General features: G+C 40.4%; 2 protein-coding genes across 9 annotated transcripts in view; one reads left to right on the top strand and one right to left on the bottom strand.

Moving 5' to 3' along the window:
* Positions 1–25,711, top strand: part of LOC105284432 — a 94,626-nt gene that overhangs the window by 53,397 nt on the left and 15,518 nt on the right. For all 8 annotated transcript variants that reach the window (XM_020033304.2, XM_020033303.2, XM_020033302.2 and 5 more), the window contains 7 exons: positions 885–1,452; positions 3,147–3,635; positions 4,160–4,468; positions 4,587–5,006; positions 6,559–6,915; positions 7,184–7,659; positions 8,879–9,108. In XM_020033304.2, coding sequence (XP_019888863.1) covers positions 885–1,452; positions 3,147–3,635; positions 4,160–4,468; positions 4,587–5,006; positions 6,559–6,915; positions 7,184–7,659; positions 8,879–9,108 — 2,849 coding nt within the window. The remainder of the gene's footprint in view (positions 1–884; positions 1,453–3,146; positions 3,636–4,159; positions 4,469–4,586; positions 5,007–6,558; positions 6,916–7,183; positions 7,660–8,878; positions 9,109–25,711) is intronic.
* Positions 9,466–22,061, bottom strand: LOC105284436 (zinc finger and BTB domain-containing protein 47). The gene is made up of 4 exons (XM_011347919.3): positions 16,414–22,061; positions 15,011–15,455; positions 10,777–11,928; positions 9,466–10,378 (listed from the first exon to the last, which is right to left on the bottom strand). The coding sequence occupies exons 1-3, from the start codon at positions 16,718–16,720 to the stop codon at positions 10,809–10,811; spliced, it is 1,872 nt and encodes a 623-aa protein (XP_011346221.1). The 5' UTR covers positions 16,721–22,061; the 3' UTR covers positions 9,466–10,378; positions 10,777–10,808.

Here is a 25,711-nt window from a genome sequence, read left to right as displayed (position 1 = left end):
AGTATTCTTTTTCTCCTAAGCCAGTCAAATTGGATTATTCATATAGGATGTGTGTCATGCACTAGTCGATAAACAAACTGATGTGATGCTTCTGATAAAACAAATTCACTGAAAGATTACTGCGTACAATTTATCCATATCATTGATGTGTATAATTTTAATTCTGTTATTTAATTAAAATAATATCTATGTATTCTTTGAAATACATTTTTTAGTAAATGTTAGATTTTCTATTTTAAACAGTCCATAAGTACTTTTATAAATAAACAATATGTAGAGCTTATTATTTTGGTAATAATTATAAAGATAAAAATTGTGTTAAATGATTTAATCAGGGAGACTGTTCAAAGTAATTTTTTTTGCTCAATAAATTATCAAATAATTTTGTCTTAAATACATGTTAATGTCATCATAATCTTTATATAGAATTTATCTAGAGAAAAAATTATATATAGAAAACGCATGACCTTTAGATACATTGGCGGTTAAAGTTTAATTAAAGTTCTATCTCCTAGTTGTCAATTGCAGAATATCATATCAGTTCATCTATTCGTGGAAGGATTAAGTTCGCAAACGGAAGTCACTATCGCATTATAAATCTATCGTGTCGTGTCTGTCTGCGTTTTTATATGTATGTATTGTTACGAGGCTAAATTAACAATTAAATGACAGGAAATCAGATTACAGAACAGATACAGTTAATTAACCGAATTTAAATTTATAATTGCACTCATGTGCGTATGCAAATTTAATAAGACACCTCTTTTTAACCGTACCCCAATTTAACAATAATTTTGTAGAAATAATTTTGATATCCTCGAGTTACTTGTAATCGATCGTACTACACTATCTTCGAATCTAACGCAATTTTTCCATCGTTGCAGACCGACGCAGAGCTATGTCAACATCAAGAGCAGCAGTCCAGTGTCTCCAAGGACGGTAGGAACGGGAGCAACGTACGTTCAGGGTGGCGCGGCCGCGTCGTCCGCGGCGGCGACGGCCGCGGCCGCCGCTGCAACCGCAGGTGGGCCTGTTGCTACTGGTGGAGTTAGCACTGCTACAAGTAGCGGCGGCATCGTCGGCGTCTCGAGTGTCCTGTCTGCCGCAGCGGGAGGCGGCAGCGGGGTGAATAACAGTGCGAACAACGGCGGCGTGAACAACGGTGGTGCGAACAACGGCGGCGGCGGCGGCGGCGGCACTTCTTACGTCAGCATGCCGATACCTAGCGGTCTCCGGTATATCCATTCCTATCCTCCGACCACGGTGTCGGCGTCGGCGGTGGCTGCGATCGTCACCACTGCCTCGTCACCAGCGGTCCCCGTGCCCGTTCCCGCGCCTGCCACCGTGCCCCCTCCGAATCAACCGCCTACCATTGCCAGCCAGACACCACCGCCGCCACTCACGGGGACTGCTTATGCCGCGAGAGACGCATATCGTACCGGCACCACGAACGTAGGTATTTCCATGGCGCGAACCATATACATATAAATGCGCGCGCGCGCAACCTCCTCCTCGCCACCTTCTCTTCGGCGTCTATCGTTGCTCGAGGCTCTCGGGGACCCCCTAGTCGCGACGCATCGAACGGTCACGGTCATGCAAACGTGCCCTGGAGCGGATACGTTTCTTTTTTTTTATAAGCGTTGTGCTTAGATTATAATAAATAACGAAAATAGCAACGGAAAGCGTTATAAAGATCTTTTTATATAGATTTCATCTCTTTCGGATATATCGGAATTGTAATATTTTTAGTTCCCCACATGTTATCGCGATTGATTATTCAGGTCACTGCTGACCTAAATAATTCTTTTCTTTTAGTAACAACTAAATACAGTCGTATTAAAATATCTAATGGAATATTTACCTCATTTTTTTATATCGCTCAATGAGAATCGTTTAAAAATATATTTAGTATTTTATAAAAGTTTTGCCCAATATTTAGAGATTATCACTGCTGTCGTTTAAGTCTAAAAAGATTCGTTTCTTAATTTTCTGTAATAAGCATCGCATGCACACAAGATGCATAAACTTGTGCGATATAAGCGTCGCGAGAAGGATCAATATATAATTCGTAGCATCGAACTCTGGAATAATCAGGACAATGCAATGCACGCACGCCATATCGGTCGGCCCTGTCCTTGACTTTCACTGATTATCGGTTCTCTCTCTTTTTTCTCACTCTTAACAATACCATCCATACGCGTCGAGCTACTGCAGTTTTAAATGCAGCATGTCATTGTCAGAACAGGATTCCTAAATAGTAATTCGATTACAATATCAATTATTCGTAAGGTAATTAAATTTTTATGGGAAAGTCACATCGCGTTCTCTCCAGCAAAGGCGTGTTCGATAACATTTTTACATTTTTAAAGAAATTTGTAAATAAGTATTTAACAGAGAACGATGACGTGTTGCTCAATGTCCATTATACTCGGCATCGACTATCTATTTTTATGGGGTCTCCCGGCCTTAAATCAAGTTAAATTCACAGAGTAACGCAGTTCTAACGGGCATTATCATATTTAGCTCGTAGCGCACGGTGCGAGTAGGCGGGTGAAAGTTACCTAGTCGCCTACTCGAGCTACATATATACGTGTACACGTATATACTTATGTCGTTCGTGCATGTATGCACGCAAGGACAATCGCATCTCGTTATTTCGTTTTTTGTGTGCATTTCCAATTATTTAGCTATCCTGTTTCCTAGCTTATAAAGTGGTTTCTTACTCTTAGTCATTACGATGCAGTCAAGATTACAAGTTACCTCTGTTGAAACTATACCCGAAACGCGCAAACTTTCATAAACGAATGTGCGAGCGACGTTGTAGCACAAAACTAACGGCAGGGATAAGGGAGGGAAAAAGTTGAAGCAGATGATTGCGGAGTGCAGGAGGCATAGGGGACAGAGCAGCAGCGATTGCGGGATGGATATATCGGTACCGTGTGCTTTCTTGAACCGGGTCATCGATTTTCCTGAAATAGTTTCACCGCGAGAAGGTTAGAGCAGGGAGAGAAAGGGAGAGAGAGATAAATTGAACCTCTGGCAAAGAATAAGACGACGAACGGGTGGCGGATGGGGGAGAAACTTTTTTAGATAGAAACTGGGAAAAGAGATAGGAACAAACTTTGATGATGGTATGTTTTTTTTAGGTGAATGAGAGGATCGCCATCAGCGTGAGTAGCAGTCCCCTGTCACAAGTCGGCGGAGTTGGCAGCGTAGTGACTGCGGCTGAATACGCGGTAAACAGCGGCATGGGGGCCAGTGGCAGGGGCGATCGGCCGAGGATATCCCTCTTGCCACCCGCCGGCTCTTCTGTAACGCCGACAGCGTCACCAACTGCCGTTGTCGCGTCGGATTATCAGCAGCATGCGGCCGCGGCGAGGAATCCGCCGCGGGTAGGTCTCATGCCCGTCCAACCGGATCAGTATTGCAGCCGCACTGCTGTCGATATCGTTGGTCTACAGCAGGACACGCCGCCCTTCAAGAAAATTCGCCTGGGCCAGCCACATCAGCAGGTTCAGCAATTACAGTCTCAGCCACAATCACGCTGCCAGAGTTTGTCGCCCGCCGATCCCTGCGGCAAGCAGGAGCAACAGCACGTCGTGCAATTACAGCAACCGCTTAGGATAGACACTAGGGTGGGTGCAGCGGCAGTCCGCCTGATAATTAAGAGATAGTCTCTCGATTATCTCTATAAGTCTGTCTTATCTCTGCAAGTATATCTAGGTCTCTATGTGCAAGGAGATTATCTCTATTTAGAATTTATAATAACAATTTCGATGTTTGGATGATGTTTATTAGTTAATTATGGGTTAATTCGTGGAATATTTAGAGAAAATTAATTATACACACACAGCTGTGAAAGAACCGATAACATACAATTTTACATTTTAAATTGAATTACGAGTTTGATAAGAGAATTATTTTATTTTTACATTTTTGCTTATTTGGAAATTTGTAATAACGGAATAATATTAATTTTCACACACAAATTTTCTATAAAATAAATAAATGCATATCTTGGTCAATTCTTCTACTTCTTTTCTACTTGCACATTATGAGATATTAATATGTATTTCTGAATTGTCCTATGCGGATTAAGAAATAAATATAAATCGAACAAATAAATTAGGCACGATATAATATGATAAATTATTGCTAGGAGCAGCCTGCCGTGGGTGCGTATACGCCGCAAACGGAAGCCATCTCGCCTACGCTTCCGGAACCTAATACACAAGAAGATGCACAATATAGAAGTTCCAAGGACGATCTTTTGCAGCAAATTGCTAAGGTTGATAGGGAGATCTCCAAGAGGGAAACTCAGATGAACATGTTGCGAAAGAGGCTAAAAGAACTGGAGGAAGCAGCGAACAAGCCTCTGGAAGCGACTGGTCTCAAGCGTCACATTGAGGAACAGTCGCAGCAACCGAAGCATCAATCGTTGGCGCAAAAGATTTATGCTGAAAATAGGGTAATTTTGCATGCAATATTAATATTAGTCGAGTGCTTAAAGTTATTTATTTAGTACTTGAGGTATATAAATAAAGTGCGAATTTTATTAATTTGTGAATTTTAATCCTGTTTAACAGCGAAAAGCGGAGGAAGCGCATAGGCTTTTGGAAAGACTGGGTCCCAAAGTAGAACTACCTTTGTATAATCAGCCGTCAGACACAAATGTGTATCAAGAGAATCGTACGCAGCATCAGACTTGTATGAGGACTAGACTCGTAGCGAGGCTCCGTAGAGAACATGTCGAACGTACATCTCTTCATCAGCAACAGTCTCAGACGTACGCCATCCTAGTTCAAGAGTGGCATCGTAGGGTGGAACGATTGGAATCGACGCAGAAGAGGAAATCGAAAGAGACAAAGAACCGCGAGTTCTTCGAGAAAGTGTTCCCCGAGTTGCGAAAACAGAGGGAGGACAAGGAGCGTTTTAATAGAGTTGGTGCTCGCATCAAGAGTGAAGCTGATCTCGAAGAGATAATGGACGGTCTGCAAGAACAAGAGGTACATTGCGTTACTGTAATTTTGTTTCTATCAAAGCAATTGCGAAGCGAGCGATGTGACACGTTGACGAGAAGAGAAATAAAATTATTATAGTGAGGACAAGGAGATGGTAATGGGAGAAGTAAAAAGGAAAGGCACGTTACTAAATTAATCACCAGATAAATGTTCTTTCAATGATAGCTCCAATGATAAGTAGAACAAAGATAGACTCAAAAAGATTTTGATAGAGAAGGTTTTAGTTTGTTACATACATGATACACACTATTGAATAAGATTAAAGCTATTGGAGTTCAACACATGACATGAGTGTAACATAAATGGAAAATGTATTTACAGAAAAATATATTTATAGAAATCGGTCATTATTAGTTTTGAAAGAAATTATTTTATTAATTTTGAAGTTCTCTTTTTGTTTAGCCTTCTTTTATATTAATTTCTAAATTTCTTATTGAAGGTTTAATTATTTTATAACTACATTAGAATATAAAATCTAATGAAAATATTAGTTACTGTCTTAAATATACACATTAATAACGTGTTAGATACAAAACTTTGTTGAGATGTATTATATAAATATTTTTAGTATACAAAAGACACTTTATAATTGCTAAATTTAAATTGTTTATATTAAATTGATCCAATTTTGCATTATCAAATTTCTTTATACTTATAAAATAAGCAAATGGTATTCTCTCTCCGGATTACGTAATCTGTCGATGTAATGAAAGTTTAAATTACATTATTTTAATTTTTCGAGTTTTGATTTTAATTTGATGATTTTATATATTATACTGAATATATCATATTTATTTTATACTTTTTTCATTCTATTTAGAGTAATCTATTAAAGTACCAAGACTGTTACAACAAAAGAATAGAGTCTATTACTTTCGATTATAAGCAGAGGATGGTAACTGACAGTTTCTTCCTATCTTTAGACATTTGTTTTCTCTCTTGGTCTTCTTCTGTATGCGGGCCAGGAAAGCATGGCAAACTGGGTAAATGGATGGAGATGATTGAAAGTTACCATCGGATTAATGTACGCGATAAATTTTAATTCATTCAGATTCTCTCGTGACGTTCATTAGAAACAGTTTTTGAATGAAATGTCTCTTTACAATTGACGTGATGATCACGTCGCACCAAATCTGGCTCTTTAGAAAATTTTTATCTTGATTGTTATTTCATTTAATAATTAATTAGATGAAACAGTATCTTTAAAGTTATTTTTTTATTTTTGTTCCTTTTGGTGTTTCTTGTTTTATCAATATTTGCTTTAAAAAATATTCTTGCGATGATACTTCATGGAAGATATCTAATCTTTACTGATCCTTCAGGAAGAAACGTTGCAAGATATAATAAATTTCATTAAAACTTGTCAGGTTAGTAACGTGCGCTTACTTCCTTCACCCTTACCTTGGATTACTCATTAGTTATGGATCGCTATAAAAATTTTTTTAGATTGTAAGAGTACATTGATAAGACATATCTTTTCCGTAATTCTGTCGGAAAGAAAAAAATTGACGTATGAAAATGCTGTTATTTCCGATAGATGGAAGATAAAAAGATGCGCTCGTATGCCGTTATACCGCCCCTGTTGTTGGATGCGAGGCAGAGGAGAATCGCATTTCAAAATCGGAACGGTCTGCTTCAACCGGAGGAATTGGAAGCTCTGCATAACGAGCGTAAATTGATCAACGTATGGAGTTCCGTGGAACACGAATTGTTCAAAGAGAAATACCTGCAGCACCCTAAGAATTTTGGAGTGATAGCTCAATCGTTAGAACATAAGTCCGTTCCAGATTGCGTACATCACTACTACCTCACTAAGAAAGCGGAGAATTATAAACAGCTTCTACGAAAGTCGCGCCAACGGACACGTAGCTCTCGGAATAATCCGAATAATAAAGTAAGTGATTACTATTATTTTAATACGTGCGAAATGCGGATTCAAACATTTAATATTAATTTTTGAAGATATTTCTATATTACATTAAAATAAATGTTGAGATAATTATTCGCTATCAAAGTCTTTTGCTTATATTACACACTTATAAAGAGCTTACCAAATTTTCGGCTTATCATTATTAAAATCTTCTCAAATTTTATCATTATTCCAATAATGAATATTGTATGTATAACGTTAGTAAATGTTTTTTCGCCTTCAATTGTTTCAGGTAAATAATACTAGCTCGACTATCGGACCTATAGATATTTTAACGACGGGCGTAACGACAAGGTTACAGCGAGAGCAGCAACAGAAGACCCAGGAAAATCCTCAAAACAGTTCGGCAACGACATCTACGTCCACAACGAGCACGGTTACACCCAGCGTATCCTCCACTACGTCGTCTACAACGGCCACAACTACGATGACAACTACTCTGAACTCGATGGCGTCGGGCGTTAGTATAACGACTGACTCCGCAACGGCATCAACGACAACGACAACGACATCGGTCCTGAACACCATTGCGACGTCGAGCGTCTCGGCGACGTCGACGACGTCTAGCACGAAGGATTCCAGGGAGATGGGTAATGAGAACAAGGAGAATAAAGCCGACTCGAAGGAGTCTCAATCCGCGAAGGCGGATTTGAAGGAAGAATCACAGTCGAATTCGGAGGCAGCGGCGGGGAAGGACGTTAAAGTAATGTACGTGTGAATTTCGTTACTCGATTTTTATTAAGTATTAATCTAAATGTTAATTAATATTTCTATTTTTTCGATGCTCTTTTCCACATAATTTAGTCAGATGATTTAGATTTAATCAGATGACCTACGTTTACGTGTAATTATAGCATCGTACATTCGAGCACTAAATCGTGAGGTTTCCGAATTGTCCGGATGTTTCAGAATAAAACTAAGGGATGTTCCTGAATGTCGTGCGAATATCCCATCTGGTTTTCTTTTTTTTTTTGTTTCTTTTTTCCCAAGTGTTCGCTGTGCGATATTGATCATTTTCGATCATACGCGAGTAAGAAATAAAAAAAAGGCTCGTGCGGCTCATTTTGCGAAACGCGCATACCAATTGGTCCCGATTCTGATCTGTATAAAAGCGTATACGCGGACTGATTGAATGAACCGTGTCCATCGGCTGGAAGATATTCATTCCGCAAATACACCCCACTCCAACGAATCAATCTCAATATTGTTCACGGTGGGAGAGACGACCCGCGAGAGATATCCATTTAACGATTACAATACGCCGCTCCACGGTTACGCACGAATGTTACAAAATGCACGGGAAAAGGAAAAAGTATTTAATCTGATCTTTTTTTTTCTTTGCGGCGCGACATGAACAGGAATAAGTTTCCGTAGGGCGATCGTGCGCGGTTGAATAAAGAAGCGAAGTCGTTGGTCGGGGGTTGGCAGAAGGTAGCGACGATGGAATGGAGTGAGATGGTGGATACGCCAGTGGCAGCGGTTCGACATGGGTGGGAGGGAGATCAATTATTAGCAGATTGTAATGCTAATCAATGGTTACCGGTTAGTGGATTATGTTTACGTAGGCTCTCATCACCGTAATTGACTCGGCCGTTGGAAATGTGATTCTGTCCAATGAGAACGACGGGTACGGAGCTCTCCCGTTGCTTCTTAAGGCCGCACAGATCATTAAATTTCAAGATGCAACGCGTTTTAAATTGGATTTTGAAAGATAGAAGTAAAAGATTAAGATAAAAAGCTTAACGAATTGCCGTTCAACGGTAAAACAACATTGATAGCTCGTGTATCTTTTATATGATTCATCATACATGGGCTGCTTTCGCGACGCCGATCAAAGTAACCTGGTCAGAATGACCAGTGCGTTATGATTGATCCATTATTAATTTATATAAGAAATTTAATTTGCGAAATTAACATTGTGTTACAGAATTGATGGAAAAGGCGCGTTGTCTTCCTCATCCACGTTAAGCAACGCGACGAACGTCTCAACTATTCAGTCAGATTTCAAGGAATCGGGTAAGAAGAAACCAGGCTGTAGGGATACAACTAGCAGTGGTGCTAACGTGGCAGCTACCGGCAGAGTGAAGGATAAGAAGAAGGAAAATCATACTCCTATGGAAACCAGCGACGAAGAAGCACCATCGGTCGACGTCATTGGTAAGTTTATAATTACTCGATGTTCCTTGCTTTATGTCACCTTTTGCGGATTCGTTTCAAAGCAACCTCGCTTACAAACAAGTAGTTTCATACGTGTTTTTCTAATACTGGCAGCAATGTGCGATTATAATTTGTAGATTATATTATTGGACAATTATATAATGATATAATTGTCGCATTACGAAACAACGTAATGATGATATAAACGAATCACGAACGCATTACTAAAAGGAGGTAAATATTAACGTGAAAGAATAAGGATATATTTAATACTAAATTATTTAATACTAAATTATCGCAATTATCGCAATTCTCAAAGGATTAATTTAATGTATATAATCAATATACGAAATAATAAATATTTAATTATCATGTTTATTTCATTATTGATATACTTTTGGAAAAGCATTATTGATTGCATTATGTTAGCTTTACAATGAGGACGATATTAATAATATTAATGATATGATCTCTCGTCTCTTTCTTTTGTGATTTATTTATATGAATTCGAGGAATAGTTTTTGACAGATTGATATGTTATATTAAGTTACATAATCGTTTAACTTCGAAAACTATTGATATATATACATTATCGAAATATAAGCTAAACTTTTATGGCGGGTTAAAATTTTGCTTGTAAAACGAATAAAAAGTAGTAATGAGTTGAAGTTTAAACTTAACGTTTAACTTGATAGTTAAATATAACTTTTCTATTTTATATAAAGAAAAAGTAGCTATTTTATTTTATTTTTCGTAGGTAACGTTTTTCTCGTCGTTAAACTGTTGTGTACGTGTATCGAAAACTTGGTTACACCAACTACGTAACTACGTCACGGACTTCATCGTTTTTTTTTATACAGTTTGTAGGTACACGAGAAATGTACCAACATGCAAAACGATATAGATAACATCAAGATATATATGTAATGTAAAAGAATACGCATAAGCAGAGAATGATTAATTACTAGTAAACGTAAATTACGTTTCTTTCTCTCTCGAAGTTTAGGACGCTTGTTTCTAGCTTAATAACTATACATCTCTGAGGTAATGTGTAAGAACGTGTTTTAATTCTGGATTAATTAAGCATAGTGTCCGGTTTGTTACATTCTATGATGATCTGATTTGATTATCGACTTGTAGTTTTGCAATTAAATATTCGATACGTAAACATCGATTCTTTAAATTCCACTTGTGAAGTGACAGTTTTCTTCCTCTTGGGCGGATCACGTCTCTGTTTCCCTTGAATATTCATGTTGAGAATCTGAAAAATCTGAAAGTAATGGAATCGCATTAGGACAAAATATTCTTCGATACGTGCCAATTACAATATTTATAAAGCAGCTTAAGTTTAAATATTTAATCAAAAAAATTTAGTTAAAGTTGTTTTGTAATTCAGTATTAAAATTGTTCTTTTTTGTAATCACATATAAAATTCTGAAATTTCCAATATATAGAAATAATTAATATTTTAATTAATATATTACATTTGGTATAAAATATCTTGTTGATTTTGTTGAAACGGTAAAAAATTCACGTTCTAAATAAGTTTCTCGCTAAATTATCATTCTTCAATATACATTTTAACACAAACCGGATTGAACAAAAAAATAAATAGCTTAAGCCGCTTTAAAAATAATTGACGAATATATTCATCATCTTGATACTTACCCATAGTGAGAAAAGAATCATGTCTTCTCGTTTCACGGAGCATCCTGAGTGGACGACGTGTCCGCGTCACGGCTCAATGTATTCGGTGCGACGCTCGCGTCCGCACCTTGTCTCTCCTCCTCGTTCGCATGACACAGCTTCCGGTGCTTGTGCACGAAGTAGTAACTCGGAAACTTGCAGCCACAGATCTTGCAAGGATAGTACTGCACGTTCAGATCCAGCAGTCTGACCTCTCTCCTGCTACGCGTGGTGTCCTGTCGCGGAGCGGGGTCGGCGCCGCTAGCGGTCTCGTTGATCCTCGTCGGCAACAAGTGCCGCTTGGCGTGCTTCCTGTAGCAGTACTGCGACTTGAAAGTGTGCTTGCAATAACCGCAGGTGTAGCAGCCGCTGTTGTTGCTGTTGCTGCCGTCGTTGCTCGAATCGCTGGGACTGCGCGCGACACTGTTTCCTCTTGTTCCTGGTCCGCCGTTCTCGTCATTCTCGCTCGACAAGTCCTCGCCTTCCGTCAGCGGACAGTTCCTCTGCGGACGGATCTGCTGATGGGTCGCCGGATGTGATGTTGTCGACGAATAATTCTCGTTTAGGACACGGTGGAAGCGTACTGGTCCGTCGCAGCACGCGATGTCGTACACCACGGAGAAGACGGTGCTCGTGGAGGAGGTCGTCTCCTTCGTCGTCGAAGTTCGAGCTCGACGACGGGACGACCGCGCGCGGTCGTGTTCAGAGATCGCGACGTTTGCGTTGTTGCTGTTGTGACTCGGTGCTCCGTCATCGATAGATACCGTGGCGGACGATCTTCGGTGCTGATCACTGCACGACCTGACGGAAGAAGCCTCGCTTTCTCGTTCTCGTTGAATCTCACGTTCTGCCGACTTGTTGCTGTTGCGATGCACGGGCGAGTGCGTGCGCACGGATATGGAGGACGGAGCCGGCGAAATCGAACGTGACGGCGACGATGTCCTCGTCGTGGGGTTTGTCGTGCCGGTTGTCACGGCGAACGCCGTGAACGCAGCTGCGGCGGCCGCCACGAACGGCAGGGTAGACACGGTCGACACGATTTCCGGTGTTCTCGAGTCTCGAGTCGAGCTGAGTCTCTGGCGCTTGTGATGTGGAATCGGCGAGGATCGGGGTGATTTCGACACCTCGCCGCTACTGCAAACATTCGCTTATCGGTAAAGATCTTGAAATTTTCAAGCACCTTTAAGTGTAGTTTTCACAAGAGACGTAAGTTATTGCATACTTATTAATGACCTTGTACTAAACGTTATCAAGTTTATACAGGGTGTCCCGGGTTTTAACCGACAAACTGCGGGAGCATATTCTACCAGTGGAAATAAGAAAAAATTCTTATATCGAGTTTGCTTAGAAATGCTTTATTACAAAGTTATAAACCAATATTGAAAAGAAATATGAGATAAGTAACAACGGAACATAGTGTAGAATTTGCAAGGTCGAAGATGTTTATGTTACGTGTATTCACGTGTATTCGTGTTCACTATGTTGAAACGATTCAGTATGATTGTTACTTTCACAACAGTAGCTGTTAGATTTCAATCGTCGTGTCAACTAGCAATTACCATCAGAATGCCAAAAGTGTTTTCAAATGAGGAATACACCGATATTCATTTCGTGTACGGATTCTGTGACGGAAATGCACGAGCTGCCGTACGAGAGTATCAACGTAGATTTCCTGACAGGAGAGTACCAGATAGATTTAAAGTAACGAATTACTAATTCAGTCACTGAGATGCAACAAAATTTTCAGGAATGTCGTACCGTAACAAATTCTGTACTACGTCGGTGTCTAGCTTGTATCGATGTGCAAGGACAACATTTTGAAATGCGTCACTAAATCATTGCGTAGATAATTTTTATTTTTGTGAAAAAATCCGTTGTTACTTATCTGATATTTCTTTTCAATATTGGTTTATAACTTTGTAATAAAGCATTTCTAAGCAAACTCGATATAAGAATTTTTTCTTATTTCCACTAGTAGAATATGCTCCCGCAGTTTGTCGGTTAAAACCCGGGACACCCTGTATATATATACATAATGATTAATTAATATGAATATTATAAACCAATATTGAAAAGAAATATGAGATAAGTAACGACGAAACATAGTGTAGAATTTGCAAGGTCGAAGATGTTTATGTTACGTGTATTCACGTGTATTCATGTTCACTATGTTGAAACGATTCAGTATGATTGTTACTTTCACAACAGTAGCTGTTAGATTTCAATCGTCGTGTCAACTAGCAATTACCATCAGAATGCCAAAAGTGTTTTCAAATGAGGAATACACCGATATTCATTTCGTGTACGGATTCTGTGAGGGAAATGCACGAGCTGCCGTACGAGAGTATCAACGTAGATTTCCTGACAGGAGAGTACCAGATAGATTTAAAGCAACGAATTACTAATTCAGTTACTGAGATGCAACAAAATTTTCAGGAATGTCGTACCGTAACAAATTCTGTACTACGTCGGTGTCTAGCTTGTATCGATGTGCAAGGACAACATTTTGAAATGCGTCACTAAATCATTGCGTAGATAATTTTTATTTTTGTGAAAAAATCCGTTGTTACTTATCTGATATTTCTTTTCAATATTGGTTTATAACTTTGTAATAAAGCATTTCTAAGCAAACTCGATATAAGAATTTTTTCTTATTTCCACTAGTAGAATATGCTCCCGCAGTTTGTCGGTTAAAACCCGGGACACCCTGTATATATATACATAATGATTAATTAATATGAATATTATAAACCAATATTGAAAAGAAATATGAGATAAGTAACGACGAAACATAGTGTAGAATTTGCAAGGTCGAAGATGTTTATGTTACGTGTATTCACGTGTATTCGTGTTCACTATGTTGAAACGATTCAGTATGATTGTTACTTTCACAACAGTAGCTGTTAGATTTCAATCGTCGTGTCAACTAGCAATTACCATCAGAATGCCAAAAGTGTTTTCAAATGAGGAATACACCGATATTCATTTCGTGTACGGATTCTGTGACGGAAATGCACGAGCTGCCGTACGAGAGTATCAACGTAGATTTCCTGACAGGAGAGTACCAGATAGATTTAAAGCAACGAATTACTAATTCAGTTACTGAGATGCAACAAAATTTTCAGGAATGTCGTACCGTAACAAATTCTGTACTACGTCGGTGTCTAGCTTGTATCGATGTGCAAGGACAACATTTTGAAATGCGTCACTAAATCATTGCGTAGATAATTTTTATTTTTGTGAAAAAATCCGTTGTTACTTGTCTCATATTTCTTTTCATATTGGTTTATAACTTTGTAATGAAGCATTTCTAAGCAAACTCGATATAAGAATTTTTTCTTATTTCCACTAGTAGAATATGCTCCCGCAGTTTGTCGGTTAAAACCCGGGACACCCTGTATATATATACATAATGATTAATTAATATGAATATTATAAACCAATATTGAAAAGAAATATGAGATAAGTAACGACGGAACATAGTGTAGAATTTGCAAGGTCGAAGATGTTTATGTTACGTGTATTCACGTGTATTCATGTTCACTATGTTGAAACGATTCAGTATGATTGTTACTTTCACAACAGTAGCTGTTAGATTTCAATCGTCGTGTCAACTAGCAATTACCATCAGAATGCCAAAAGTGTTTTCAAATGAGGAATACACCGATATTCATTTCGTGTACGGATTCTGTGAGGGAAATGCACGAGCTGCCGTACGAGAGTATCAACGTAGATTTCCTGACAGGAGAGTACCAGATAGATTTAAAGCAACGAATTACTAATTCAGTTACTGAGATGCAACAAAATTTTTAGGAATGTCGTACCGTAACAAATTCTGTACTACGTCGATGTCTAGCTTGTATCGATGTGCAAAGACAACATTTTGAAATGCGTCACTAAATCATTGCGTAGATAATTTTTATTTTTGTGAAAAAATCCGTTGTTACTTATCTGATATTTCTTTTCATATTGGTTTATAACTTTGTAATGAAGCATTTCTAAGCAAACTCGATATAAGAATTTTTTCTTATTTCCACTGGTAGAATATGCTCCCGCAGTTTGTCGGTTAAAACCCGGGACACCCTGTATTAGAGTAGTAATTGTACATTTATTTTAGCATTTATATTACTGGAATACAAGTCTCTCGTATCAGGCATTGCTTTGCAACGAAAGTTGAAGTCTGATCATTTATTTAAGTAATTCACACCATGCGAACCTGTAATGCGTGCACTGTTCCTGTTTCTCTCTTGGTGAGACGATATTGATGCTGGGCGGCATAGTCGATTGCATCAACGGTTGCATCGACGGTGGTAGATGCGACATCGTCGGTGCTGGCGCGGCCGACGGATACGCAAGTGGAGTCGTCGGGGGCCAGCATAAAGGTGGGCCCACTACCAATCTGCTCGGTATGGGTCTAAGTATGTTCCCGACGACCCCCGGTGACGACCCGGTCGTCGTCGACGCGGACGTCGGCACCGGTATCGGTGGCGTAGGTAGAGACGGGGGCGCCCGTAGCCTCAACAACGCGGCTCTGCATTGTTCGAGAGCACCCGGCATGTGCAACAAATGCGTCGCCAGTAGCACGCTGTAAACGTTGTCCAGCGTTACCTCCAGCCGTCCGGTGTACATGTAGTTGAGCAGTGGCGCGAACGCCTCGCCACCTGACATCAAATTTCAGACAGAGGTTTATTAATTCTTTGAAGGCATGCAGCGGTCCAAATACTTTTCAGTTGATTGCATTTGTTTTACAGTAAAGAATAGAAGAAGTTAGGAAGAAATTAATCGCGCGCAATCGTGTAAATCATGTAATTATGTAATTTTTTACAGTTAAAGCTTTAAAGATTTAGTACTAAACTTGAGAAACAAAGAAAGAGAGAGAGAGAGAGACAAAGGTATTATTAGTGACTTTTTGACACATGTCTATATAATTTGCTGCAATATAGTGAATAACAGCGTTATTAAAAGATATCTGATTAATTGGAAAAATATTCTTGTTCAAATTTAGTGCGAGTTCAAAAATCCAATTTACATGTCATAAATCACTCTAATTTCCGATGTTGATATATAGAGGCGTGTGATCAATTTGAATTATTTTAATAGATGAAGATGTAACGGTTGTAATACAACTGTTCGAAACCGTTTTGTTTTCGAAAATTGCGGGAATACACTTATACAGCTTGTGAACCAAGCGATTCAATTATCGGATTGGATTGGATTGAATTGGATAATTATTGGAAAATCCCGGTGAGAGATTGGAAGTATCAGTGGCATGTGCGATCGATAAAAGTTTGTTAATTATTCCATCTCGCTATTGATTCATTGTTATTATTTGAAAGTATAATTGAAAATGTCGTTTTTCCGAAGAAAGATTTGCATTGAAGATTTGTGTCCTATCTTGGCTATTGTACCCTATCCATTTTACGAATTGTAGTTAAACAGGACCAGAGAATCATGAAAGATAGCAGGAAATTGTTTAGAAAAACAAATTTTACATTAAATATTTAATTACACGTCCTGTTGGTTTTTAGAATTTTTAATTGCTATAATGGAATGTCCAGACTCGAAACAAATCATTTAGAATTCATTAGCTGATCCCTTGAACAATCCATATTTATTTACCGATGGACGAGACCGACACAGAAGTGACCGGTCGCTGCGACTGTCCGTTGGCCGTCGAGACGGTGACGGTCGTACAGGAAGGGTCGTAAGGCAAGTTCGCCGACGAGGTCGTTGTTGTCGACGCACTAGCCAGTAAAGCCTTCAGGTATCCACTGTGAGCCGCGAGCACGCCTTTGTGTGCGACGAACTGGTGCTCGCCTTCGTTACCAACCCTTATCACCGTGTCGGGTGGCGAAAACGTGTCCTGCAGGCAAGGGTAGGCGCCCGTAGCACCACCGCCGAACCACGCTCTGTACAAGCCGTACATTGTCTACTATCTTTATAGATTGTAATCTAACGCTTTCTCGGCTTCGTCTCTACGGGACTTCCTGTGAACTTGGACCTTTCACACCCGTTGAGATGCTCGTCGCGTCGCCACGCACGTGGCACGCGTGAACGATATTTCTCTAGCTGTCTCGAAGATCGAAGGAATTGTAAGCAGTGTCTTACAATTGAGACATTATAACTGAAGAGGCACCGATCGCTCCGTCATCGCTGAGGAGCGGGCAAAGTGGCTGGCGAATTGACGATGTGATCGCATCATCATTGTTGCTCTACTTCCTTCTTTCTTCTCTATGATCCGTGGAAATCAAAGTCCTAGCGCATTCGTGCTTTCTCGCGATCTCTCTTCGCTGCGCAATCCGCAGCGCCTGAAATTCAATGACGAATACGATCTAGATTGAACGTATTGCGACAATCGGCAAGTTATCAGTCGACCGGATCTTTCTCTCTCTCTCTTTCACATGAAACTGACACGCGTAAATTAATCCTCGAAAACTAGCACGTTTTGAAATTGACACAATCTCGGATTCGGCGCGGTGCCATGTGGATTGGAACTCGCAGAGATTTCTCAACGCGCCGCGTCAAATTCGTTGGTCGATGAAAATCGGCACGCGATGTAATCTTTCTCGCACTGAATAAACGATTCATTTAATCGAATCGGTTTATTGGGAATTCCGTATCACGTTTCTTTTTCGACGCGGGCTGATCGCGCGGCTCTTCGTGATTTGAACGCCGGAACGAACCGCCACCACCGCCGCCGCCGCCGCCGGCTGGCAGGCACACCGTCACTGTTGTCAGCTGCGCGTAGACGTGCTTTTTCGAGCAAGCTTCTACCACCTATCTACATCCCGCGCGTAGGGTTGGCTCAACCCCCTCGGAGCATCCGAGAACCGCCCCTGACAAGCGCAGATTGGCGGCGTTACGGCGATCACGGTCGAGCTGCACCTGCGCCCGGAGGATCCTCTCTGCCACATAGGAGGATGTGTTCCTGATCGCGTCCTCGTTTCGCCTATGATGCACGAAGAGGAATTCACTGGTTTCGTAATCGCACCCCTCGCAAGAAGAGTGGTGATGATTAATTTTTCACAGTTGACCGTCATTTATTCAGCGCTCTGAGATTAATTCTCCGAAATTAATTATCTCCAAATAACGGAGTCCGTTTCTTGAATTATCATGGGAATCATTTAGGGATCGAGCGCATATAAAGATGTGTTTGTACCACACGAATGAAGGGGAATTCGCACAATATTTTGCGAGAAGAAATTTGTCAAAATTTACAATTGTCTGCGTATAGACACAGGAAAATTATTATTGCGAATGTAGATACACATCGCGACACGAGTGCGTGTATCGCCCTAATTCAGAATGCAATCTATCCGTACCGTTATGTCACGCCACGTTATAATTGTGGGGCCCGAGATAATAACACATTAAACTCGGCACGATGAAAATCGTGCTCTTGGAACTCGGATGTTATTTTTCGTGATACACCAACGTTACGAGCGGACGTGAATTGATTGAATATTAATGGATATTAATAAGAATATTGGATAGAATATCAATAATTGAATAAATATTACGTTGATTACGCATATTAAATTATATTGAGAGAAGAGATCATGATAACGGAGACACATACCTGAAAAGGTACACATATATCATCCGAATTATTGACATGAAACGTGACAGTTATCGAAAAGTTCTAATTGACAATGCACTTGCGATTCGTCGGCATTTTCTTTGTCTTTCAAGGAACAAACACGCGTTGATCAGCGCATTCTACGAGACTGAAACTAATCATTGCTTCGATCTAATCGACTATGATGGTCGTCGAAATATAATAGGAATCGGAGGATCTTCACGAAAAGTGCGATGTAGCATTTATGCGACGAGCATCGACGAGTGTCGCGACTGTCGGCTTCAAATGAGACGTTAAACGCGAGGCACGACAAACACGAATGACAGGAGATGAATAAAAAGGAGAAGAGAAAGGAAACATCTTTCGGGAGCTAAATGAGAGGAGAAGAGCGCTCTCGCTTTCCGGAGAGCGATCTTTCGCCGCAAGATGCGTCTTTTGCCGGTCTCCTTCCTTTCTTCCATTTCTCTCTCTCTTCCTCCCCCTCATTTTCTCTCTCTTTCTCCGCTCTCTCGAAAGCCCTCTCGCCCGCGCCTGGCCTCTGATGTTTTTCATCAAATTAACTCTCGCGGCATGAGAGAGTACGCGCTTCTCTCCACTCCGCGGCGCCGTGTTTGCATAATATCGTTTATAATTCAGCTCGCGCTGAATTCCACTTTATTCCGAGGCCGCGATCGTTCGCTCCGGCCCCGTCGGCCCTCTTCTTCGTACCCTCCTCCTTTACCTGGGAGGGTATCCTGCTCCACCTCTCACGCGCGCTGGGCGCTCGGTACCGCCGCGAACCCACTTTTCCTACTCATTCTCACTGTAGTAGTCTCATCTTGTCAGCGGTTTCGGTTTCCATTTTCGTGAGGAAATCGAGCTACCGTTTCAGACTTCGTCGAGTCTGTCTCGTGATTTCGGTTTCTTTAACAAGAAATGCCTTGACGCACTTCGACTTTGAAGTCGATAGTAATCTCTTTCCCACAATGAAGCAAGTAATAGACGGAGAAACTTCAAATGTAATTTACACTGCTCTTCTTTTTATAGATGCCAGCTCATTTTTCAAGGCTTTCAGCCTGTAATTCTCATCGTAAGTAACTGTACTTGCTTTGACGATCGTTGACTAAGTCGGCCTGTATTTTTCGTGATGCGCGCGTCCATAAACAAGCACGATTGTCGGTGAGAATCCGTCGCTGTCAGGGTCCAGAATGGGGACTCGACGATTACGCACATTTCCCAGGAGGCCATCGTTTCAAACCAGAGCTAACAGTAGTATCCTCCCTCTTTGCTTTTCCATCTGTTTGGTCGTCGCGTCGATCCCTTTCCATAGTATCGCGATCAGCGAGTATCGTCGAGATTGTCGTTGGATGACCGACGACATTGCAATAGCAATCATACAACGCGGAAGACAATGAAAAAGTACCCTGAAGAAAGCAAACCTTTTCTGATAATGACATCCCGTGATCACTTCTTTCGAATGCCTTCTTTGAAAATGCTTATGACGTAACATGGAATGGAATAATATTCTATACTGTTAATATAAAACAGCAACAACTTTATTAATAGCTTTAACATAATAAATTAATGATAACACTGTTAAAAAGTAAAATAATGATGACACTTATATTACACATTCATAAAGACAAGAATTATTTGCAAAGAACACTTTTCCGTTTAATTGGCTCGTCTGCCATTATCAATGATTGCTTTAATCGAGAAAACGAGAATTCGCACGTGATAAGGCCCCGGAGCTCTCCGCACCGGAAATAACCGAAGGCGGTAGAAAGGGTACACACAGAACGGCAAAGAAGAGAAAGAGGGAGAGGCTCTCAGGATCGTCTCTCGAGGAGACGAAAGAACGCTCGCGGTTTAATGCTTCCAACGTCGAGACAAGCTAAGTAAACACTTTTCGCGATATTACCAGGTTCTGTGCGCGGACTTACCGCATGTTCTCCGCCGCGTTTCCGCAGGAGTTCTTACAATCCCCTTCCATTTCTGATTTCTTCATCCTTCTCATCCCTTTCTTCCCTGGTTCTCCTTCATAAAGAAATAAATAGTCATCGTTCGGCTTATTTATGTGCTTGATGCTTTGCGCGTTATCGACTCCAGGAGGATTTCGTGAATGCTGCGATTAAGCAACATATAAATTTCGTAAACTTGTAGGTATCGAAATTTTGTAGACGCAATAAAGTTTTTTTCGTCAAATATCTTTACTGTACATTTACACCTTAGATTTTCGTATTTAATGTTCGTATCATTGTTATCGAAATAACAAGAGTAGTTGATAACAATCCATAGTCTTCTAGGATTAATCGATAATTTGATTGCAATAAGCTGTGTACTGGAAAAGAGTAATTGCATTTTTTCTCAATAGAAGAAATGCTTTAGTTGAAATATCAAATTTATTTACTTCATTAAATAATTATTTGAACTTATTTCAAAGTCTGACTTCTCGATAGATTTTTCCGATTTCGTCATGTTGCGTACGTATAAAAACGTCACATCTTAGTAAAAAATTAACGAGATTGCACTTAATAAAAAATTAACGAGATGCTAGCCCATCAAAGACTTGCTTAGAGATAAATAACAGCTTTTTATTTTCTGGTTAAGAATATATGTAGAAGAATATATATAGAAGAAATATTTGAAGATATATTTTCTCCATAAAGATACTTATATAAAGATAAAAAATACATTTTTTGTAAGACCAGATAAGTAGAATATTAAACAATGCACTTAAAATGGCCAGCATATGCTTGCTAATCAATTTTTCTCTAAAACTTTATGCTGGTAACGAATCTAGATTAGATCTCTCTCCATCTCTCTCTTCTTCTGGAGTTTAACTACATCTTCCTATTAGGATTCCTATATATAATTTGGCGGCCGCGTACTCGTAATTCGCGAATGCTCATATCGTAGTCCCATTTTGCAACATACCGTACAGACGCGCGAGAGAGCGTTAATTTAATAACACGCAAATAAATGACGACGGCCGTGGTTTGCTCTCTCCTAGATCACACGCATCGTGATCCCAGAGTAGTCATAGCAAATCGCTGGGAAAATTAAATGCCCGGGGATCCGTTCGTCATGCCGGTCAGCGGCGGCCTTCGGTGGTGGTAGCGATGACGTTGGGGTGGTGGTAAACGGGGGTGGAAATCCGCGCGCGCGCACCTGGCACGAGCTAATTAGCGTCTTGATTTACTTAATCCCAATTAATGCCTTCGCTATGCCGGCAATGGCTCTTGCGGCTCTCTATCATTCTCTCTCTCTCTCCCTCTCTCCCTTCTCTCTTTCTCTGTGCGTTCTTGTGTGCACTAGGCGGTGTACAGGGGTGTTCTCGCTCGAATTCGACACGAGCGGTGCGTTTCCACTTCGCAAATACACCAGATTATCCACGTGTGGATACACACGGTACAGTTAATATAGCGAGGCCGCGAGAAGCTTCTTCGTATGCATATCGCGCACCTGTACGAGTAACTTTACGTTACTTAACGTTATCAACTCGTTACCTCACCTACTTCTTTGTCGTGCTTATTGCCTGTTTTGCAGAAATTCCGTATGATAGGAGCACGTGTTCACGCGGTAGGGTGTCCCTACTATGATAAAGTAACGAGGGACTCGAATGTCTTCTTTGTTATTTTCTAATTATTTCTCCCTTTATGTAGGATATATTAGGAGTGTGATTTAGTTTTGAGGGTTTTGCAACAGATGGCTGTAGTGTCAGTTTGTTCCAATAGCTGTTTCCGATAACTGTTGTTTCTTACAGTGTTGGCATTATCCATGACATTTAGTAGCATTATAGCAATAGATGCAATAACAGTCGTGTTTGTATCATCGTAAAAATGCAACTTCCGAAAAGCATTTTCGACATGCGTTGCTTTTGTTTTTTAATCAAGAGAAAACTGCGGCTGACGGTTATAGAATTCTTGTGAAAACTTATGGTGATTCTGCCCCATCAATTAAGACGTGTGAATATTGGTTTAGACGCTTTAAAAGTGGTGATACTGATGTGAAGGACAAAGAACGCTCGGGACAACCAAGAAAGCTTGAAAATGCAGATTTCCAAGCATTATTGCACGAAAATCCAACACGATCCACTTCAGAACTTGCCAGAGCATTAAATGTTGATCGTACAACAGTTACGAAACATTTACCTGAAATGGGAAAAATTCAGAAAGAAGGGAAATGGGTTCGACATGAATTATCGGAAAGTGCCATTGCGAACCATTTCGTTGATCGCCAGGCAAAAAAAGAAGAATCTTTTGTCTCGGATTGTTACTGGGGATGAAAAGTGGATCTATTTTGATAATCCGAAACGCAGAAAATCATGGGTGGATCCAGGCGAACCATCAACATCCACTCCGAGACGCAATATTGACGGTTCAAAAGTAATGCTCTGTATTTGGTGGGATAGTGTACTATGAGCTGTTAAATCCGCACGAGACTGTCACGGCTGATCGTTATCGACACCAATTGTACAAGTTGAAGCAAGCATTGGACCAAAAACGACCACCAATTGCGAGTGAACGACGGAAAGTGATTCTTCTTCGTGACAAGGCTCGACCTCACGTTGCGTTATCAGTGAAAGAAACACCATTAGAGCTCGAATGGGAAGTCTTACCGCACCCCGCGTATTCTCCGGACATTGCTCCATGCGATTATTATTTGTTCCGGTGGATGCAACACGCTTTAGAGGATACACACTTTGATAATTTGGAAGAAGTGCGAAAATTCGTCGACGAATGGATCAACTGAAAAGAAGAGTGATTTTATCGTGGTGGAATCCATCTCTTGCCAGAAAGATGGGAAAAAGTAATAGAAAACGAAGGAAAATATTTGGATTAAGGTATTCATTCATTATCGTATTTAAATACACGCGTTTTTGAGCAAAAAAACCCTCAAAACTAAATCACACCCCTAATATCATCGTAAAAATGCAACTTCCGAAAAGCATTTTCGACATGCGTTGCTTTTGTTTTTTAATCAAGAGAAAACTGCGGCTGACGGTTATAGAATTCTTGTGAAAACTTATGGTGATTCTGCCCCATCAATTAAGACGTGTGAATATTGGTTTAGACGCTTTAAAAGTGGTGATACTGATGTGAAGGACAAAGAACGCTCGGGACAACCAAGAAAGCTTGAAAATGCAGATTTCCAAGCATTATTGCACGAAAATCCAACACGATCCACTTCAGAACTTGCCAGAGCATTAAATGTTGATCGTACAACAGTTACGAAACATTTACCTGAAATGGGAAAAATTCAGAAAGAAGGGAAATTGGTTCGACATGAATTATCGGAAAGTGCCATTGCGAACCATTTCGTTGATCGCCAGGCAAAAAAGAAGAGTCTTTTGTCTCGGATTGTTACTGGGGATGAAAAGTGGATCTATTTTGATAATCCGAAACGCAGAAAATCATGGGTGGATCCAGGCGAACCATCAACATCCACTCCGAGACGCAATATTGACGGTTCAAAAGTAATGCTCTGTATTTGGTGGGATAGTATACTATGAGCTGTTAAATCCGCACGAGACTGTCACGGCTGATCGTTATCGACACCAATTGTACAAGTTGAAGCAAGCATTGGACCAAAAACGACCACCAATTGCGAGTGAACGACGGAAAGTGATTCTTCTTCGTGACAAGGCTCGACCTCACGTTGCGTTATCAGTGAAAGAAACACCATTAGAGCTCGAATGGGAAGTCTTACCGCACCCCGCGTACTCTCCGGACATTGCTCCATGCGATTATTATTTGTTCCGGTGGATGCAACACGCTTTAGAGGATACACACTTTGATAATTTGGAAGAAGTGCGAAAATTCGTCGACGAATGGATCAACTGAAAAGAAGAGTGATTTTATCGTGGTGGAATCCATCTCTTGCCAGAAAGATGGGAAAAAGTAATAGAAAACGAAGGAAAATATTTGGATTAAGGTATTCATTCATTATCGTATTTAAATACACGCGTTTTTGAGCAAAAAAACCCTCAAAACTAAATCACACCCCTAATAGAAAAGAAGGATTGGTAGACGATAAATCAGCGATTCGAGAAGTATTTGTTGAAAATCGAAAGAAATCGTGCACATTGTTCTGACGACATCAAGTTAGGTTTAATTACTATAATTCAATCAGCCAACGAGACGTTTTAGAGGGTCGTGCTTTTGAGGGAGAGAGCCAACAGTTTCGTCATCGGCTCATGGGTCTCCCTTACCACCCACCCCTCGTTCCCGTAGCGATTGACAGATGTTATTTACACAAGTAGACCATGATCCAGCGGCACGGCTTAAGCGCCACCCAAACGCTACAAGCGATCCCATATTTACACGGCTCATTCTCTCCTAACGATAATCGCGCAGGTGGCTCATCAAAGGAGGGAGGACTATTACATCGCACAAGGATATTTATTTACACGTTTTTTTAATCGATAATATTCCTCGTATCGTATAGAATCATCGGTAATTGAGTATTTAAACCGCTTTGACTTCTCGAATTCGATACTTTTGTGAACGTCCCAGTGTATTTTCAATAGAAAATTGATCCTTGTTACATTACTTGACGTTCTGTTGAAATAGGAACTTATAGATTTGGTAGATTGAATAAAAGGTATTTTTTTAAATGATCAGCACTTTGAGGAAGATATTGATATTTATAAAAAATGATAAGAAAAATCGCCTGCTGATGAGATAAGCTTTTGTTACTTTGAGTAGAAAGTCTCTTTCTTTTATTCTGTTACCTATATTGACCTATATCTTCAAATAGCAATGGGAACGCGTTCCTTCCGATAATGCCGAATTTATGGCACATATTACTTTATACGCACAACCCCGCCCGTTCGTTTTGTTCGAAATGTTACAGGCGGCGGGAGATCGCGAAGAATCGTGCGCAGCGCGTGTTTGTTTTTAATCATTCTCGCTGGAGCTGGTGCAGAAGAGAGAAGAGCGTAAATCTCATAAATACGTAAATACAAAAATGTCAGCCCAGAGCGAATCCGCGGCGTCCGTCCGCTCGCCCGCCCGCCGCAGGCGCGCCTCCCTTTTTGGTCTCCCGAGCGTTTGCTTTAGACTTCTCTGCTTTTTCCTCTGAACAAATCGAGTCAATCGACGCGCTTCCTAAACCCGGATCGCATAGAGAACGATCAAATGCAGGGATTCTCTTCTCAAAAGAGGAAAATCAGTTCGTAAATGGACGGATTAGTCATATGACTTGATGAATTCGTACGCTTAGGATGATTGGATATTAATTGTGATGTTGCAAATGTTTACTGTAACCTCGAGAACCTAAGGAATGCTTCAGAAGCAGGAAGCTTGAAATTCATCAAAGAATCGATCATGACGGGAAAGCTGTATGGCTATATCG

Source organism: Ooceraea biroi, chromosome 14, assembly GCF_003672135.1.
Source record: "Ooceraea biroi isolate clonal line C1 chromosome 14, Obir_v5.4, whole genome shotgun sequence".
Lineage (NCBI taxonomy): Eukaryota > Metazoa > Arthropoda > Insecta > Hymenoptera > Formicidae > Ooceraea > Ooceraea biroi.
The sequence above is the reverse complement of the archived record's forward strand: the minus strand, read 5'-3'. Positions and strand labels throughout refer to the sequence as shown.

Coding starts and splice junctions, on each gene's coding strand:
- LOC105284436 (XM_011347919.3), bottom strand. CDS start 16,720: ATGTACGGCTTGTACAGAGCGTGGTTCGGCGGTGGTGCTACGGGCGCC. Junction 15,456..16,413: donor TGTGTCGGTCTCGTCCATCG/GTAAATAAATAT, acceptor ATTTGATGTCAG/GTGGCGAGGCGTTCGCGCCA. Junction 11,929..15,010: donor GAACAGTGCACGCATTACAG/GTTCGCATGGTG, acceptor GAATGTTTGCAG/TAGCGGCGAGGTGTCGAAAT.